At 43.5% G+C, this 20608-nt stretch overlaps 1 protein-coding gene across 1 annotated transcript; it reads left to right on the forward strand.

Annotated features, from left to right (window-relative positions):
* Window positions 1–7979: 7979 nt before the first annotated feature.
* pef1 (penta-EF-hand domain containing 1) lies at window positions 7980–19645 on the forward strand. The gene is made up of 5 exons (XM_055893242.1): window positions 7980–8294; window positions 9586–9925; window positions 12443–12598; window positions 18145–18288; window positions 18510–19645. Exons 1-5 carry the CDS (start codon window positions 8274–8276, stop codon window positions 18740–18742), a joined length of 894 nt encoding a protein of 297 aa, XP_055749217.1. The 5' UTR covers window positions 7980–8273; the 3' UTR covers window positions 18743–19645.
* Window positions 19646–20608: the final 963 nt, after the last annotated feature.

Raw genomic sequence — 20608 nt, forward strand, 5'->3', positions numbered from 1 at the left:
TTAATTATTTGTTACTTTTCTTTTCTTTATTTCTTTGTTTTTCTACTTATATACTTAACACTTATTTGTATTACTTAAAGCATTGTTGGTTAAGGGCTTGTAAGTAAGCATTTCACTGCAAGGTCTACACCTCTTTTATTCGGCGCATGTGATAAATAACATTTAATTTGATTGATGTTCTCTTACAACTCTTGCCCAGCCTTCTCTCCTCCATATCTTCCAGAAGACAGTACTAGAAGATTACAGCAGGGTCATGTGATGGAGCACTACCACCCTCTAGTGGTCAACCTCTGAGACAGTACTAGAGGACTACAGTAGGGTAATGTGATGGAGCACTACCACCCTCTAGTGGTCAACCTCTGAGACAGTACTAGACGATTACAGCAGGGTAATGTGATGGAGCACTACCACCCTCTAGTGGTCAACCTCTGAGACAGTACTACAGGATTACAGCAGGGTAATGTGATGGAGCACTACCACCCTCTGGTGGTCAACCTCTGAGACAGTACTACAGGATTACAGCAGGGTCATGTGATGGAGCACTACCACCCTCTAGTGGTCAACCTCTGAGACAGTGATCTTCACCCTGTTAAAATATCCACTTAACATTTGATCTCCACCCTGGTAACATCTGATGATCTCCACCCTGTTAACATCTGATGATCTCCACCCTAGTAACATCTGATGATCTCCACCCTGGTAACATCTGATGATCTCCACCCTGGTAACATCTGATGATCTCCACCTTGGCAACATCTGATGATCTCCACCCAGTTAACATCTGATGATCTCCACCCTGGTAACATCTGATGATCTCCACCCTGGTAACATCTGATGATCTCCACCCAGTTAACATCTGATGATCTCCACCCTGGTAACATCTGATGATCTCCACCCTGGTAACATCTGATGATCTCCACCTTGGCAACATCTGATGATCTCCACCCAGTTAACATCTGATGATCTCCACCCTGGTAACATCGGATGATCTCCACCCTGGTAACATCTGATGATCTCCACCCTGGTAACATCTGATGATCGCTGGTTTCCACATCATTAGGACTGGTTTCCACATCATTAGGGCTGGTTTCCACATCATTGGGGCTGGTTTCCACATCATTAGGGCTGGTTTCCACATCATTAGGGCTGGTCTACACATAATTAGGGCTGGTTTACACATCATTAGGGCTGGTTTCTTCATCATTAGGGCTGGTTTACACATCATTAGGGCTGGTTTCCACATCATTAGGGCTGGTTTCTTCATCATTAGGGCTGGTTTACACATCATTAGGGCTGGTTTACACATCATTAGGGCTGGTTTCTTCATCATTAGGGCTGGTTTACACATCATTAGGGCTGGTTTCCACATCATTAGGGCTGGTTTAAACATCATTAGGACTGGTTTACACATCATTGGGGCTGGTTTCCACATCATTAGGACTGGTTTACACATCATTAGGGCTGGTTTACACATCATTAGGACTGGTTTACACATCATTCGGGCTGGTTTCCACATCATTAGGGCTGGTTTACACATCATTAGGACTGGTTTACACATCATTAGAGCTGGTTTACACATCATTAGGGCTGGTTTAAACATCATTATTTAGGATACCTAAAGTTGGATTAGGAAAATTGTTTGAACTGTTTGGACAAAGTTTACAGGAAACTTATTAGATAATTTGTAGTCATGTTGGGCGGTGTTTTTCTGAAACCAACGCGCCAAATAAATTAATATTTTTAGGATATAAAAAGGAGGTTATCAAACAAAAGGTCCATTTGTGATGTTTATGGGACATATTGGAATTAACAACAGAAGAAGATATTCAAAGGTAAGGCATGAATTATATCGTTATTTCTGACTTTTGTGTCGCCACCTGCCTGCTTGAAAATGAATTGTTATGCATTTGTGTGCTGGGCGCTGTCCTCAGAAAAATCACATGATTTGCTTTCGCTGTAAAGCCTTTTTGAAATCTGACACCGTGGCTGGATTAACAAGAAGTTAAGCTTTATTTTGACATATTGCATGTGTATTTTCAAGATTGTTAAATATGAACAATTCTGTAGTTTGAATTTGGCGCCCTGCACTTTCACCTGGTGTTAGTCAGGTGAGACGCTACCGTCCCACCTATCCTCGAGAAGTTAAAATACATTTTCTAATGTTCCGAGCTAGTCCTCCTGATTTCGTTTGACGCCACATGGACTATGACAGTGTCAGCTCCCGGCATCTGTGGTAGAACAGTCGGAAGCAGCCTTATGATGTCCTGTACCTGTTATCCTGGGTAGAACAGGGTTTTTGCCTTTGGAACCCGAGATGTATCTCACCATAGCGCTGCCTACAATGACAGCTGGTGATGTTAAATGGGCCGGTCTCTCAGGCAGCCTCATGGTCTGGTGAGGCTGGGAGCTCTGAGGATCTGAACTCGAGGTAGAAGCTACCGGAGAGGGAGACAGAACAAAGACGCAGGTACATCCGGATCCGATTTTGAATGGGAAGCCCCCAAGAAAGAAGGCGCCGGAACCTCCGGATTCAGGATGGAAAAGCTGTTTCTTGTCTGTGTCAGATCGGGGCTCAACATCTCCATGGGGACCCCCGTTGCCAGAGGACGCTTTCTTCATCTTCCACGGCGAGGGACGTATCTCCATGACTGGTTGGTTGGGTCGAGAACGGCTCCGTTCTCCAGGGAAGGGGGGGATCCCTTCGGGGAAGGAACCCTGCTATGTCCAAACTTTTGACTGGTTCTGCATATGTATGTGAATAGTGTGTATGTGAAATAGGTAGAAATAGTAGTTATATAGGATGAACCAGGACTAGAATACAGTATTATACATATAAAATGGACAGCAGTAGTTATATAGGTTGAACCAGGACTAGAATACAGTATGAAGTGGACAGCAGTAGTTATATAGGTTGAACCAGGACTAGAATACAGTATGAAGTGGACAGCAGTAGTTATATAGGATGAACCATGACTAGAATACAGTATAAACATATGAAGTGAACAGCAGTAGTTATATAGGATGAACCAGGACTAGAATACAGTATTATACATATGAAGTGGACAGCAGTAGTTATATAGGATGAACCAGGACTAGACTACAGTATGAAGTGGACAGCAGTAGTTATATAGGATGAACCAGGACTAGAATACAGTATGAAGTGGACAGCAGTAGTTATATAGGATGAACCAGGACTAGAATACAGTATGAAGTGGACAGCAGTAGTTATATAGGATGAACCAGGACTAGAATACAGTATTATACATATGAAGTGGACAGCAGTAGTTATATAGGATGAACCAGGACTAGAATACAGTATGAAGTGGACAGCAGTAGTTATATAGGATGAACCAGGACTAGAATACAGTATTATACATATGAAGTGGGTAAAACAGTATGTAAACCTTATTAAAGTGACCAGTTTTCAATGACTCTATGTAGGCTAAATAGGACATAATTCTCTAATGCACAGGGTAGAATACCTACTGTGTGGTACCCAGCTAGTGACAGTGTCTAAAGGTGTTTTCACATATAATCCTCTTTATTACAACAGATTTCAGTCCACTTTAAAGTGAACTCTGTGTAACAAAAAGAAAAGCTAAATAACTTAGTTCGTTAAATGATTTTGCCTTTGAATGAGGATTGTTTTGAGTCCTCTTTGCATTCACATTGCCGTGTTTAAAAAGGGAACCACAATCTTTTTCAAACATTTCACTCAATGCACTCTGGGTTTTTACAAAGTGCAGGACAAGCCATTTCATAAGAGCGTGTTATTGGACAGCTAAATATACCTACTTAAATTTTGGAAGATAATAGATGTTTACCTTTATTTAATCAGTTCAAATATGAGACATAATCATTTGTAATCAGAAGATACTATTAACATGTAAATAGTATTGGTAAGGGAATAAATAGCAGAAGAATAACTGCAGATAACATAATGCTGTTGTTGAAAATTGTGTACTGCCCCTTTATTTTGTACCCAATGTTGTGATTCAAACAAATTATATTTGTCACATCGAATATAACAGGTGATTTGCTTACTTACAAGCCCTTAACCAACAATGCAATTCAAGAAATAGAGTTAAGAAAATATTTACTAAATAAACAAAAGTAAAAAAAAAAAAAATACAAAAAAAGTTACATCATAAAATAACGGGGCTATATACAGGGAGTACCGGTACCGAGTCAATGTGCAGGGGTACAGGTTAGTCGAGGTCATTTGTACATGTAGGTAGGGGCAGTGGTGGAAAAAGTACCCCATTTTCATACTTGAGTAAAAGTTAAGATACCTTAATAGATAATGACTGAAGTAAAAGTGAAAGTCGCCCAGTAAAATACTACTTGAGTAAAAGTCTAAAAGTATTTGGTTTAAAATATACTTAAGTATCAAAAGTAAAAGTATAAATCCTTTCAAATTCCTTATGTTAAAGCAGATGGCACCATTTTCTTGATTTATTTAATTTACGGAAAGCCAGGGGCACACTCCAACAATGAGACATGATTTACAAACAAAGCATGTGTTTAGTGAGTCCACCAGATCCTCTGATCTGGAGGACTCACTAAACAGAGAACATCCCCGGTCATCCCTACTGCCTCTGATCTGGAGGACTCACTAAACAGAGAACATCCCCGGTCATCCCTACTGCCTCTGATCTGGAGGACTCACTAAACAGAGAACATCCCTGGTCATCCCTACTGCTGAGTGTCAAGGAAAATGTATGGAGTAAAAAGTACGATATTTTCTTAAGGAATGTAGTGAAATAAAAGTAAAAGTAGTGAAAATACTTAAAAATAAATATTAAAGTAATGTACAGATACCCCCCCAAAACACTTAAGTAGTACATTTAAGTATATTTACTGAAGTACTTTGCACCACTGGGTAAAGTGACTATGCATAGATTTTAAAAAGTGTTATTTTTAATAATAAAAAATATATTTGAACTGTTATTTAGGTAGACAAGTCAGTTAAGAGAAAATTCTTGTTTACAATGACGACCTAACCTGGCGGCGCTGGGCCAATTGTGCGCCTCCCTTTGGGACTCCCAATCACGGCCGGATGTGATGCAGCCTGGATACGAGCCAAGGACGGCAGTGACGCCTCTTGCACTGAGATGCAGTGTCTTAGACTGCTGCGCCACTCGGAAAACGGTACCGGAGCACCAAGTCTAGGATCAAAAGGCTCCTCAGCATCTTCTACCCCCCAAGTCATAAGACTGTTGAACAATTAATCAAATTGCCACCGGACTATTTACATTGACCCCCCCCCCCCCTCCCCTTTGTTTTTACACTGCTCCTACTTGTTTATTTGCTCCCGAGTGGGAGTCTAAGACACTGCATCTCAGTGCAAGTTTTCGTCAACCTCTGCTCAGACTTAAATAGCAGTGTTCCAAGAACCTCCACCAGGGGGAGACTGTGGGTATCCTCAAACGGACATAAAGGAGACACAAGAAGGCACCCCACACTCAATTTAGATCCCAAGGAGGTCTTTATTTCCATACTGTATGATCTCACTCTCATCACCATCTCCTTTGATATCTTCTCATGTCTCCTCTTGGAACTCCCCCCCCCCCCCCCCCCCCCTCCCTCCACACACACACACACACAAACACAATACTGTAGAATCATGTTTTCATTTCTCACATTTTAGGCATCCATCTTCAGCCTTGGATGGATCATGTTGCAATGAGATGGGCACAGAGGTGTGTGTGTACAGTCCTTTTTCAGTGTGGCGGTAAATTAATTGAACAGGAGAAGAGGTTTGCTTGTGTCTCATCACTCCTTGACTAAAAGATAGATTTAGAAATTAGTTCGAGCTAGGCATAGTTCAACAGCTTGAAAAGCCTTCATTAACATACTCCCAGAGATAGAAAGACATCCAGTATTCACTGAATGAAGTAGAGTACCCATCCCCATTTACATTTGAATTAATCAATTAAATAAATTATACTATAGCACATTCAAATACATTATTATTGTAGACTATATACGCTACTCCTGTATCTACATTGTACAATACCGTAATCACTGAATTAAATAGCGTACCCATCCACATTTACAATTTAGTTCATCAATTATATATATCATACAAGCACATACAGTTACATTATTGTAGAATATGCTACTCCCGTATCCACAATATATTAGGATACTGTTATGATATCATTGGTCTTGTCAGGAATGATTTTAAGGTCTTCGATCGATGTTGTATGTCGTACATCGTTTCCCTTCGTCAGTGAAAAGTACTTATGCATCCCCCATTCAATTCAGTCTGAGTGTGAATGTGTAGGCCTAGTGACAGTGGAAAAACAAACTCATAGCTCCAGCTCTTAATGGCATGTAGGGGAAGTGTATTACAATGTAAAATATGTATATATCCTATAGTACAATAGTATGTACAGAGTGTATTACAATGTAAAATATGTATATATCCTATAGCACCATGTGTGTATATTTTCAATTACAATTTATTTAATCCATGAAATAATGAATACTAGTTTAATCAAATTACGTTATTGTTGTACACAAGCCTACTCCCCTATCGACAGAGTAAATAATATTGCCTACGTGCTTTCGACAACTCGTTAACAACAAAAAAGTTATTATTTTCAAAGAAACCAAATTTGCCTTATCAACACAGTAGGCATAAATATTTCCTAACAATAGCAGAACTTAAATATAGCCTACGTACTCCTCAATCGGATCAAGGACATCTTGGTAACTTTTTTCATTGTCTCTAAGGAAACTATCTGGGACAAACACTCTCGGAAATCGCGTCTGCCGCTTGTAAAAAAACAACAACTAACAAATGAATGTCTGTGTCGCCACCGAGCTCTCAAATGCCCTCTGGGAAAGCCAATGATCTCCTCTATTCGAATGAAAAGGCAATGGACACAACTCTTATTGGTTGTCTGACGTAGGCTGCTGGGAACTGGTAACAACACAGTCTGTGATTGGCTAACAACATTTTAGATCTGTATACAGCGAGATAAGATAACATACCATGTCATGAGGTGTTGAGGGAAAAGACAGATTACCTATAGATTGGACATAATCTTTTCTAGGCAATTAGTGATAACAGGAAATACAGGAAATACAATGTAGGCTACACTACAGCTCAAGGTGGCTGGTTCGGAATGTCGGCTTTTATTAAAATAAATATAAACTATGCACCTTATGACTTTCATTAACACGCAGGCTTCACGCAGACGTAAGGCGTTGGCATCAAGTCGTGTCAGTCAGATGTTCATTGGTAGGCGACAGGGAGCACCTCCCTATCCACATCGACGGGACAGCAGTGGAGAAGGTGGAAAACTTTAAGTTCCTCTGCATACATATCACTGACAAACTGAAATGGTTCACCCACACAGACAGTGTGGTGAAGAAGGCGCAAAAGCGCCTCTTCAACCTCGGGACGCTGAAGGAATTTGGCTTGTCACCTACAGGAGAAGGACAATGTAACAGTATTTATTCCGTCCTTCTCCTCGCCCCTACCCGGGCTCGAACCAGGGACCCTCTGCACACATCAACAACTGACACCCACGAAGCATCGTTACCCATCACTCCACAAAAGCCACGGCCCTTGCAGAGCAAAGGGAACAACTACTTCAGGTCTCAGAGCGAGTGACGTCACCGATTGAAACTCTATTAGCGCGCACCACCGCTAACTAGCTAGCCATTTCACATCGGCTACATTAGCCTATGCCACTCTGACATTGCTCATCCATATATTTATATATTCTTATTCCATTCTTCACTTAGATGTGTGTATTATGTATTTGTTGTGTAATTGTTAGATATTACTTGTTAGACATTGCTGCACTGTCAGAACTAGAAGCACAAGCATTTCGCTACACTCGCAATAACATCTCGCAATAACATCCTAGTACGGTTGCCTAGGCTTAATTCTGGCCCATATCACCCCCCATAGACGATAGCGTCAGCGTGCATGCGCCCGGCCTGCCACAAGAGTCACTAAAGCGCGATGGGACAAGGACATCCCGGGCGGCCAAACCCTCCCCTAACCCGGATGACGCTGGGCCAATTGTGCGTCACCTCATCGGACTCTTGATTCATATTTTCATGTAGTTTCGTTGCATTCTCGAGGTATGACTCATTAGTTCCACCGTGATCATTTGTTCCACTCTCTCGACCAATCAGACGCGTTGGACGAGGGTGTGGTTTTGACTGACAAGCAAAATGCGCCAATCCGCTTCGAGAAGGTGGTTGAATTTATTCTGTGCGGATACGTGGGTATCGAAGTTCTTTTCGAAATGAGTTTTAACTACGGCCAGGTAAATATAGCTTATCCTGGTTTGATATTTATTATAAACATGTATAATAGCTATTTACTGTTGTTCGTTATGATATGTCCATCTATGCGTTTGGTGTGTAGTCGTTTGAGGTGGTGAAGTGAGTGGACTGCGGTATAACCTATTATTGACTGCTAATGCTACAAAAAAAAGTTACAGCAGCTAGCCTTTAGCAAGGCGCGTATAAACATGTAACTAGTTACAATATTACCGGTTTCTGTGTCCTAGCAGAGTTGATACACTGTTACATTTATGTAGTAAGCATAATTTGTCCCTTGAAACAGTTGCCTTTTGTTACATTGTAACTATAAGTAGGCATAGCTTGCCCTACCCATAGACGCTAGCTGCTTTAGCGCCTATTGACTACAGTATAATCTGACCAGGGGAATTTTGTTTAGAGCCCGGACGCTTGTTGTGAACATTTACACCCGTCGCTTTGCGGTACTTTCAAATCAGCAAGACATCATTTTCAAAAGATAACTTTAAAATACTACACACCTTTTTTTATAGAGTTAGTCTTCCCACACGGACATAATACCATGTTTACAGCGCGTATTTACAGAAAAAAAAGGCGGAAGACCTGTGCTAATTAGCTACCGGCCTCTCCTAGAACACCTGGGTGTAAACGGAAGACAAATGTGTTGTCGCTGAAAAATGATGTCTGCTGCAACTGTGTTAACCGGTTAAAACACGGTGCAGCTAATGTTTATTTTCTATTTGTGAAATATCTTGGATGTGACAGGAAAGTAGAGTGCTTATGTTTCTAGAACCGGACCACAGTTGAGAATCGATTCACGTTTAGATGGAGTATTTGACTCTTTTTGGTTTCCAGAACCAATTTGCATTTAAACGGAACATGTAAGGTTCCTTGGAATATATGGAGTAACGTTCGACTCCATTAGTCCGATATGTGGTATTGGGCTAAGTTTGCCCCAGCGGCTACATGTGCTTGGCTGTAGCCTAGTGCTTGTGTTTTAGTGGCCTAATGTTGCTCAATTAATGACTGGTAGAGTCCAATGGCTGTAAACCAGGTTTATTGTTTCAGTTGTATGTAGTAGGCTATATTGGCATAATAATCATCCGTATCGGGTTATTTGTGTTATATAGTTTGGCCTTATTTAGGCAATATGGTGATATTTGCATGTCGGAGACACAATATGCTCCTTGCTGTCTTTACTAATAGAAAAGAGAATCAACAGTAACCTAGGCTACTATGTTATGATTTGTGTTTTATCATATTAACCAATTGAACATCCTCCTTCCCTCTCTCCAGGGTTATCCAGGAGGACAAGCCGGAGGGGGTAACTTCCCCCGTCAACACCCACCCCCTGGTGCTCCATACGGGGGTAGTGCCCCACCAGGACAGTACGGAGGCTCTGGCCCATCGGGCTACGCCCCGTACGGGGGAGCGACCGCACCTCCAGGGAGTCAGAATGCTGGAGGGGCTACCCCAGGTGGACCCTACGGGGGCTATGGGGCCCCAGGACAGGGGAGGCAGGCTGGGGGAGCACCAGGGGCCCCATACGGAGGGGGACAGACCCCTGGAGGGCCCTATGCTGGGGGGTATGGAGGACAGCCACAGGGAGGGCCCTATGGACAGCAGTCTCCAGCAGGTCAGTTACTATGTTATAGTTTTCACTGTGTGGTTTGGTGGGGACCAGAAGTCCTCACAAGGATAGTAAAACTATGAAAACATGTTGCCAGTCCCCACCAGGAAGAAGGCTATTTTCAGGCTTACGGGTTAGGCTTACGGGTTAGGCTTACTGGTTAGGGAAAATAGGATTTAGAATGGGAATCAATGATTTGGTCCCCACAAGTATAGTAAAACAAACATGTGTGATACTGAGTATCTCAGACAAGGGTTCAGACAGGATCTCTTGCTCCATAGATTTTCCTCTATGGAGGCCGCCTGTCCTGTGGAGACTGACAGGATTTACTTTGTACCACTGAGTGTAACGGATGTGAAATGACTAGCTAGTTAGCGGGTACGCGCTAGTAGTGTTTCAATCAGTTACGTCACTTGCTCTGAAACCTAGAAGTAGTGTTGCACCTTACTCTGGAAGGGCCGTGGCTTTTGTGGAGCGATGGGTAACGACGCTTCGTGGGTGACTGTTGCTGATGTGTGCAGAGGGTTCCTGGTTCGCGCCCGGGTCGGGGCGAGGGGACGCCGTAAACTTAAACTGTTACATGAGCAGGACTTAGACTGGTGGAGTGATGACTGGGTTAATTGTGTGTGTGTGTGTGTGTGTGTGTGTGTGTGTGTGTGTGTGTGTGTGTGTGTGTGTGTGTGTGTGTGTGTGTGTGTGTGTGTGTGTGTGTGTGTGTGTGTGTGTGTGTGTGTGTGTGTGTGCGCGTTAGTGATATTGTCCCCCTGTGGTAGCTGAGTCACAGGGCTGATAAACAGACTTATTACCACTCCCTACAGGGACAGCATGCATTTGGGCTCAGCTTTAAATGACACTCTACCTCTCTCTCTTTCTCTCTCTCTCTCTTTCACTCACTCTACTTCCCCTTCTCTCTCTTTCACTCACTCTACTTCCCCCTTCTCTCTCTCTCTCTCTTTAACTGACTCTACTTCCCCCTTCTCTCTCTTTCACTCACTCACTCTACCTCCCCCTTCTCTCTCTCTCTCTTTCACTCACTCTACCTCCCCCTTCTCTCTCTCTCTCTCTTTCACTCACTCTACCTCCCCCTTCTCTCTCTCTCTCTCTTTCACTCACTCTTCTTCCCCCTTCTCTCTCTCTCTCTCTCTCTCACTCACTCTACTTCCCCCTTCTCTCTCTCTCTCTCTCACTCACTCTACTTCCCCCTTCTCTCTCTCTCTCTCTCACTCACTCTACTTCCCCCTTCTCTCTCTCTCTCTCTCTCACTCACTCTACTTCCCCCTTCTCTCTCTCTCTCTCTCTCTCTCTCTCTCTCTCACTCACTCACTCTACTTCCCCCTTCTCTCTCTCTCTCACTCACTCACTCTACTTCCCCCTTCTCTCTCTCTCTCACTCACTCACTCTACTTCCCCCTTCTCTCTCTCTCTCACTCACTCACTCTACTTCCCCCTTCTCTCTCTCTCTCTCTCTCACTCACTCTACTTCCCCCTTCTCTCTCGCTCTCTCTTTCGCTCACTCTACTTCCCCCTTCTCTCTCTCTCTCTCTCGCTCACTCTACTTCCCCCTTCTCTCTCGCTCTCTCTTTCGCTCACTCTACTTCCCCCTTCTCTCGCTCTCTCTCTCGCTCACTCTACTTCCCCCTTCTCTCGCTCTCTCTCTCGCTCACTCTACTTCCCCCTTCTCTCGCTCTCTCTCTCACTCACTCTACTTCCCCCTTCTCTCGCTCTCTCTCTCACTCACTCTACTTCCCCCTTCTCTCGCTCTCTCTCTCACTCACTCTACTTCCCCCTTCTCTCTCGCTCTCTCTCTCACTCACTCTACTTCCCCCTTCTCTCTCGCTCTCTCTCTCACTCACTCTACTTCCCCCTTCTCTCTCGCTCTCTCTCTCGCTCACTCTACTTCCCCCTTCTCTCTCGCTCTCTCTCTCGCTCACTCTACTTCCCCCTTCTCTCTCGCTCTCTCTCTCGCTCACCCTACTTCCCCCTTCTCTCTCGCTCTCTCTTTCGCTCACTCTACTTCCCCCTTCTCTCTCGCTCTCTCTTTCGCTCACTCTACTTCCCCCTTCTCTCTCTCTCTCTCTTTCACTCACTCTACTTCCCCCTTCTCTCGCTCTCTCTTTCACTCACTCTACTTCCCCCTTCTCTCTCTTTCACTCACTCTACTTCCCCCTTCCCTCTATCTGTCTATCTGTGGTCCGGCTGGCCTTTCAATCTGTCAGTCTCCTTCCATCTACCAGTTATATGTTGCCATGGTTATCTTTCCTATCTACTACAACCTGAATGGAAGTGTGTTTTATTAATCAGTGTCTTTTTAACTGACCTGGAAACAGTTCTGTCTCTCTCTGTCTCTCTCTCTGTGTCTCTGTCTGTCACTCTCTCCAGAGATGGCATGACGCATGCACAGACAAGACATTTTCCAAGGCATGCACACAAACCTCAACTAAAAACTGTGTTAGAATGGTTTAACCTGTAAGTCTCTTCTCGTTTACCACTCATCCATCTCTCTCTCTCTCTCTCTCCTCCCTAGGTAACATACCACCAGGGGTGAACCCAGAAGCATACCAGTGGTTCCAGACAGTGGATACAGACCATAGTGGCTCTATCACTCTAAAGGAACTGAAACAGGCTCTGGTAAACTCCAACTGGTCAGCCTTCAACGACGAGACCTGCCTTATGATGATCAGTGAGTTAAACAGGGAAGAGGTGGATGGAAAGAGGGAGGTGTAGACATTTTATCAGACAGTGATTGTCATGCAAATAACTGTCTGTCTCATGGTAATTGACCATTTAATTAACTTAAACACATTTAGTATCTCCTGGCTTCTTACAAGCCATTTTTTAAAAAGTCTAATAAATCCATGTTAGGTAGCCTACACCTTAACAATAAATCCATGATTCATTTTGGACAGGTCTAAAGAAACATTATGTGAAGTAAATGTAGTCTGTTTCAGAAGAACAGAATACCATACTCTGAGTTGTCCTTACGTTAGTTCCTGATGTGGCTGTGTCATATGGCTGTGGGCTACACTGGTTCATTTAGCAGGTCCTGATGTGGCTATGTCATATGGCTGTGAGCTACACTAGTTCATTTAGCAGGTCCTGATCTGGCTATGTCATATGGCTGTGGGCTACGCTAGTTCATTTAGCAGGTCCTGATCTGGCTATGTCATATGGCTGTGGGCTACACGAGCTCATTTAGCAGGTCCTGATCTGGCTATGTCATATGGCTGTGGGCTACACTGGTTCATTTAGCAGGTCCTGATCTGGCTGTGGGCTACGCTAGTTCATTTAGCAGGTCCTGATCTGGCTTTGTCATATGGCTGTGGGCTACGCTAGTTCATTTAGCAGGTCCTGATGTGGCTTTGTCATATGACTGTGGGCTACGCTAGTTCATTTAGCAGGGCCTGATCTGGCTATGGGCTACACTAGTTCATTTAGCAGTTCCTGATCTGGCTGTGGGCTACGCTAGTTCATTTAGCAGGTCCTGATGTGGCTATGTCAGATGGCTGTGGGGCGACACTAGTTCATTTAGCAGACAAGATTTGCTTAGAATTCCGTTGGCATTATTTTTATAGTATAAACAATACGATTGAACAAAGCATAATGAAATATAAAATATTTTCTCCAAGTGATTTGAGGTAGTGCGCACATGCGGCTATTCTGTGTCGAGCGGTTAACAAAGAAATAGGTATTCCTAGATGCTTAATTTAGAGTTATTAATTTAACTAGTAGTTCTACAAATGTTGGGCTATATGTTTTAATTTTTTAATACATTGTAAGGCTGCATAATGCGACTCTAATGATGATTTGAAGAAAGTCACTTGAAAGGCATTTTTTTGTGTAGGCTGTACACACTTCATCAGTCTCTCATTCACAATTTTGACATGCACTTGATAATGCCTCAAATTTCACGGCGCCGTCCCCTTTGTGGCTGTAATGCATCAAAACAAATCCGTGCCTTTTGCGGCTCGGAGTGCTGCGTTTTGCCCTTCTCTCTTCGGATTGCCCATCACACTCAGGGTCTCCTCACTCACACGGCTCTCCGTCACGTGATCGGGTCCTTCTCACAGGCTACAAGTGAAGACGGACACATTGGGGACGCAACTGTGCGCGTCCTTATCCAATTCCGAGGTGCATATTGGAAGAAATGTCCACATTTTATTTCCGTCAGTCAACAAGATGAGTCGGCCTTACAAACAACAAAAGCACTAGCCTATGTCAATCTACTATCCCCTATAGTGCAGCTGGGCAGTATACCGTATTTTACTATATAGCGGTATTGATACAGGGACCGGTTTGAGTTTTTACTTTACCTTCTATACCAGTATTTGAATGTTTGGTTTGTTAAATGTGATACGCCATGTGTAATGTCAATTTTTATAGTTTACTTCGCTACTTGAGTCATCTCTCTCCGCTCTTTCTCTCCGTGACACTTTCCACACAGACCTCGCCATGTCCCCTTCCACTTTCCACACAGACCTCGCCATGTCCCCTTCCACTTTCCACACAGACCTCGCCATGTCCCCTTCCACTTTCCACACAGACCTCGCCATGTCCCCTTCCACTTTCCACACAGACCTCGCCATGTCCCCTTCCACTTTCCACACAGACCTCGCCATGTCCCCTTCCACTTTCCACACAGACCTCGCCATGTCCCCTTCCACTTTCCACACAGACCTCGCCATGTCCCCTTCCACTTTCCACACAGACCTCGCCATGTCCCCTTCCACTTTCCACACAGACCTCGCCATGTCCCCTTCCACTTTCCAAACAGACCTAGCCATGTCCCCTTCCACTTTCCACACAGACCTCGCCATGTCCCCTTCCACTTTCCACACAGACCTCGCCATGTCCCCTTCCACTGTCACTCAAGGAGCACATTTGATGTTCCTCAACCAGGAGACACTTGCGTTGGTCAACGCAGCACATGCAACAATGCTGTTTTCACTTTGCTTCTTACTTTAAATCCACTAGCGTCCTATAATGACACTATTAGTTTGTGTTTCTTACATCAGCAAACAGATAGTTTGTCTTTTCTTAGCAAGTTTCCCTAAATCTTGTGAGATGCTAATTGTTAGCCGCTAATGCTAATAGCTAGCTAGCTAATAAATGTACTGAGTAAGAGCAAACGTAGCTAGCTAATACAGCTAGATAATACCAGTGATGGTGTAGACCTAAATCAGCATGTTGTTTGTGCAACGATATCTTCTAAATCAAAGCGGAATATGAAAAGCAAGAATATGTTAGCTACATGAAGTAGCTAAGAGAAAACATGCAATGTAGCCAAAGCGTATAGGGTCCCCTAAGAAACACTTATCAACACTTTAGTTCCTACCCTGTCACAATATCTCCACCCTGGCATTTTTAATTCGTTGTCATCTCAAACAGCACTGTGTTCAAAGTGCCCACTATTATATTATAACTTTTAGAATTTATAATGGTCATTCTATTTCCATGATTCCAACAGTTTTGTTTAATTCGGTAGTCAAATCGCAATTGCAACATTTGGTTAAAAACAAGTCCTAGATTGTTTGCCCATATCGTGCAGCCCTACGTGTAATTTCTCAATTGAGCAGTGAAGTACTTAAGTAGTACTTGAAAGTATTAACTTTTTTTGGTATGTGTACTTTTACTTTACTATTTTTTACAACTTTTACGTCACTACATTTTTCACTGACACCTAAAAGTAATCAAAATGTAACGAATGTTTAGCAGGACAGGAAAATGGTCCAATTCACGCACTTATCAAGAGAACATCCCTGGTCATCCCTACTATCTGATCTGGAGGACTCACTATACATGAGCTCATTGGCTCTCATGAAATGTTTGACTAGATTTACCATTACGTTTGCATTGATGTCAGAGTGATTAGAGGGACAATGGAGTGCTGAGTACCAGGCAGTTAGCAAGTTTGGTAGGATACTAATGACCAGCAGCACCATCAGAGCTTGGAGAAGCCTAATTACTGTGACTAAATGGTAATGTAGGAATTTGAGTGTCGTCATGACTTGTGACCGCCGGTGTGGCAGTAATATGGTCACTGCAACAGCCCTAGATGTAGAGAGAGGGAGGGGAAGAGTAGGGTGCTGGAAAGTATGGAGAGAGGGAGAATTAAAGACATGTAAAGGGGATGATGATGATGATTTATCTTTTGAGTCAGACATTCAAAACTGTCCTACTCGCATATGGACTGTTAACAGGTAGGACAGAGTGAAGACTTGGGCAAAGTGTTCAAATCTTCACTCTTACAGGTCACACACATCACATTTTATGTGAATGACATATTCGTGGAGTTAGTGTATAGTGGTGTGCCAGTAGATATCATGTAGTTTCCATACCCCTTCTGTCGTAGACTTGTCGTATTGACTCATACCCCTTCTGTCGTAGACTTGTCGTATTGACTCATACCCCTTCTGTCGTAGACTTGTCGTATTGACTCATACCCCTTCTGTCGTAGACTTGTCGTATTGACTCATACCCCTTCTGTCGTAGACTTGTCGTATTGACTCATACCCCTTCTGTCATAGGCTTGTCGTATTGACTCATACCCTTCTGTCGTATTGACTCATACCCTTCTGTCGTAGACTTGTCGTATTGACTCATACCCCTTCTGTCATAGACTTGTCGTATTGACTCATACCCCTTCTGTCGTAGACTTGTCGTATTGACTCATACCCCTTCTGTCGTAGACTTGTCGTATTGACTCATACCCCTTCTGTCGTAGACTTGTCGTATTGACTCATACCCCTTCTGTCGTAGACTTGTCGTATTGACTCATACCCCTTCTGTCGTAGACTTGTCGTATTGACTCATACCCCTTCTGTCGTAGACTTGTCGTATTGACTCATACCCCTTCTGTCGTAGACTTGTCGTATTGACTCATACCCCTTCTGTCGTAGACTTGTCGTATTGACTCATACCCCTTCTGTCGTAGACTTGTCGTATTGACTCATACCCCTTCTGTCGTAGACTTGTCGTATTGACTCATACCCCTTCTGTCGTAGACTTGTCGTATTGACTCATACCCCTTCTGTCGTAGACTTGTCGTATTGACTCATACCCCTTCTGTCGTAGACTTGTCGTATTGACTCATACCCCTTCTGTCGTAGACTTGTCGTATTGACTCATACCCCTTCTGTCGTAGACTTGTCGTATTGACTCATACCCCTTCTGTCGTAGACTTGTCGTATTGACTCATACCCCTTCTGTCGTAGACTTGTCGTATTGACTCCATACCCCTTGTGTCGTAGACTTGTCGTATTGACTCATACCCCTTCTGTCGTAGACTTGTCGTATTGACTCATACCCCTTCTGTCGTAGACTTGTCGTATTGACTCATACCCCTTCTGTCGTAGACTTGTCGTATTGACTCATACCCCTTCTGTCGTAGACTTGTCGTATTGACTCATACCCCTTCTGTCGTAGACTTGTCGTATTGACTCCATACCCTTCTGTCGTAGACTTGTCGTATTGACTCATACCCCTTGTGTCGTAGACTTGTCGTATTGACTCATACCCCTTGTGTCGTAGACTTGTCGTATTGACTCATACCCCTTGTGTCGTAGACTTGTCGTATTGACTCATACCCCTTGTGTCGTAGACTTGTCGTATTGACTCATACCCCTTGTGTCGTAGACTTGTCGTATTGACTCATACCCCTTGTGTCGTAGACTTGTCGTATTGACTCATACCCCTTGTGTCGTAGACTTGTCGTATTGACTCATACCCCTTGTGTCGTAGACTTGTCGTATTGACTCATACCCCTTGTGTCGTAGACTTGTCGTATTGACTCATACCCCTTGTGTCGTAGACTTGTCGTATTGACTCATACCCCTTGTGTCGTAGACTTGTCGTATTGACTCATACCCCTTGTGTCGTAGACTTGTCGTATTGACTCATACCCCTTGTGTCGTAGACTTGTCGTATTGACTCATACCCCTTGTGTCGTAGACTTGTCGTATTGACTCATACCCCTTGTGTCATATACTATTGACTCCCACTGGGTTTTTACCAACCATAGTTTTCCCATTCACTAAAAGACATCTGTACTTTCCCTTAGAACATAAATGTACCTGACAGTAACTCTCTCGAATGGGATAAGAAAAGAAAAGAAACATGTTCATTTTCTACAAGTCACCTGGTGTGGTTACCAATACAACCCATTAACCTCTTGTTGTCAGCTGTAGACCTGCTGTGAATTCGTGTATTTCCTCTCCTGTTTTATACCAGACATGTTTGACAAGACCAAGTCTGGCCGTATCGACCTGTTTGGGTTCTCAGCCCTGTGGGTCTTCATGCAACAGTGGAGACAGTTGTTCCAACAGTACGACCGCGACCGGTCCGGCTGCATCAGTGGCACTGAGCTACACCAAGGTAAGGCGTGTGTGTGGGGTGTGCTTGTGTGCCAGTATGAGGTGAATCCTAACTCCCCACTTCAATAGAATTTTCATTTTGACGTCAAAACATGACTTAGTGAAAACTCTCTGTGATGACAATGTAAGCAGAAGACATTTTGATTGATGGAGAAAAATGAAATAAAAACATTGTCTTAATCTCTTGGTCTTTGTCCTCTGTCTCTCCCTCCCTCCCTCCAGCCCTGTCCCAGATGGGATATAACCTGAGTCCCCAGTTCACTGAGACGATAGCGGCTAAGTACGCTGTGAGCTCTGGGCGTCCTGGTTCCCTGCAGCTAGACTCTTTCATCCAGGTGTGTACACAGCTACAGAGCATGACGCAGGCCTTCAGGGAGAAAGACTCCGCCATGACGGGAAACATACGCATGAGCTACGAAGACTTTCTCTCCACCACTGTCAACAGGCTCATGTGAGAGAGGGGGACAATGGTAATATCCACCTCCCAGTGGTGGCTGGTGACACTTTACACGGGGTGGGCACAGGCTTATAGTATCATCTTTCATTTACTCCATTCCAGCTGTTATTTTTGAGCTGTCCTCCCTTCGCCAGCCTCCGGTGCCAGCCACCAATAATAGGCACAACAACAACAAAAAAAAGGGTCCACCTAAAGCCAACACCCTGAAATCAAGATGGTGGGATGGAGGACGAATGAGTCAAACTGAGGATGAGGAAATGGAGGAGACTAGGGGAGAGGAGATTTGATTAATCACTCTCTTCGTCTCTTTATTGCGTGTGTGTATATGTGTGTATATATATATATCACACACACACACACACACAAGGGTATGGAGTCTAAATATATATGTATTTGTGTGTAAACTGCAGGAAATGATTTGCATGGTGGAACTTGCTGTGCCAATTCAACCTCATGTGTCAATCTCATAGGGCCAGTTTCCCCAACCAAGATTAAGCCTCATCCTGGACTAGAAAGCATTTTCACTAGAGATTCCCAATGAACAATGCTTTTTTTTAGTCCAGGAACAACTCTTAATCTCTGGTCTGAGGAAACCAGCTCAAAGTATAGCTGGTTAACAGTTACATTGCAATGTATGACACTCGGTACACTTGAACGATGCGCCAGAGCCAATTTTAATAATTTTTTATTAATAACATAGCTTTATTCCAAACCACTACCTTCTCTGCTGGTAGCTGTGATGGTTATGACTGTTGATGATCACCGTTGCACATTGTCGCACAGCTATACATTTCAGCCATTGGATAGTTCAGGACCAATCTTTTCTTCTTTTTTTTTTAAATCAAATGTATTGTTTACTGACAACTTGAAATTGTATTCTATTAAAGTTTTAAAAACTTGACATGCCAGCTTTTTTTATGAAATCCCTTTCTCGCTTAGGCGCCATTTAATGAAACTCCTTAGGCGCCATTTAATGAAACCCCTTAGGCGCCATTTAATGAAACTCCCTTAGGCGCCATTTAATGAAACTCCTTAGGCGCCATTTAATTAAACCCCTTAGGCGCCATTTAATGAAACCCCTTAGGCGCCATTTAATGAAACCCCTTTGGCGCCATAATGCTACGGCTTAGTATGAAACGTAGCCGTAGTGCTACGGCTTAGTATGAAACGTAGCCGTAATGCTACGGCTTAGTATGAAACGTAGCCGTAATGCTACGGCTTAGTATGAAACGTAGCCGTAGTGCTACGGCTTAGTGCTACGGCTTAGTATGAAACGTAGCCGTAGTGCTACGGCTTAGTATGAAACGTAGCCTTAGTGCTACGGCTTAGTATGAAACGTAGCCGTAATGCTACGTCTTAGTGCTACGGCTTAGTATGAAACGTAGCCGTAGTGCTACGGCTTAGTATGAAACGTAGCCGTAATGCTACGGCTTAGTATGAAACGTAGCCGTAATGCTACGGCTTAGTATGAAACGTAGCCGTAGCGCTACGGCTTAGTATGATACGTAGCCGTAACGCTACGGCTTAGTATGTAACGTAGCCGTAATGCTACGGCTTAGTATGAAACGTAGCCGTAACGCTACGGCACTCACTATGCGCTTATACTCTTGTTGGTTGCTAGGCAGCGCCCATGAACCATCCTCCTGCCGGTTCCAAACTTTACAAGGCATGACACTTTTCCCTTTTGTTGTCGCATAGCCCCTCACTAAGCATGCACTGTTTTCCGAATGACACAAATATTGGAATAAAGATGGCTAATGTATTTGAACTCATGTATTAAATGTCATTCAGTCTTTGTAATAAATCTGAAGCAGTAGCCTATCGTCAACTGCACTGAACAAAAAATATAAATGCAAAAAGTAAC

The sequence above is a fragment of the Salvelinus fontinalis genome, chromosome 32, assembly GCF_029448725.1.
Source record: "Salvelinus fontinalis isolate EN_2023a chromosome 32, ASM2944872v1, whole genome shotgun sequence".
NCBI lineage: Eukaryota > Metazoa > Chordata > Actinopteri > Salmoniformes > Salmonidae > Salvelinus > Salvelinus fontinalis.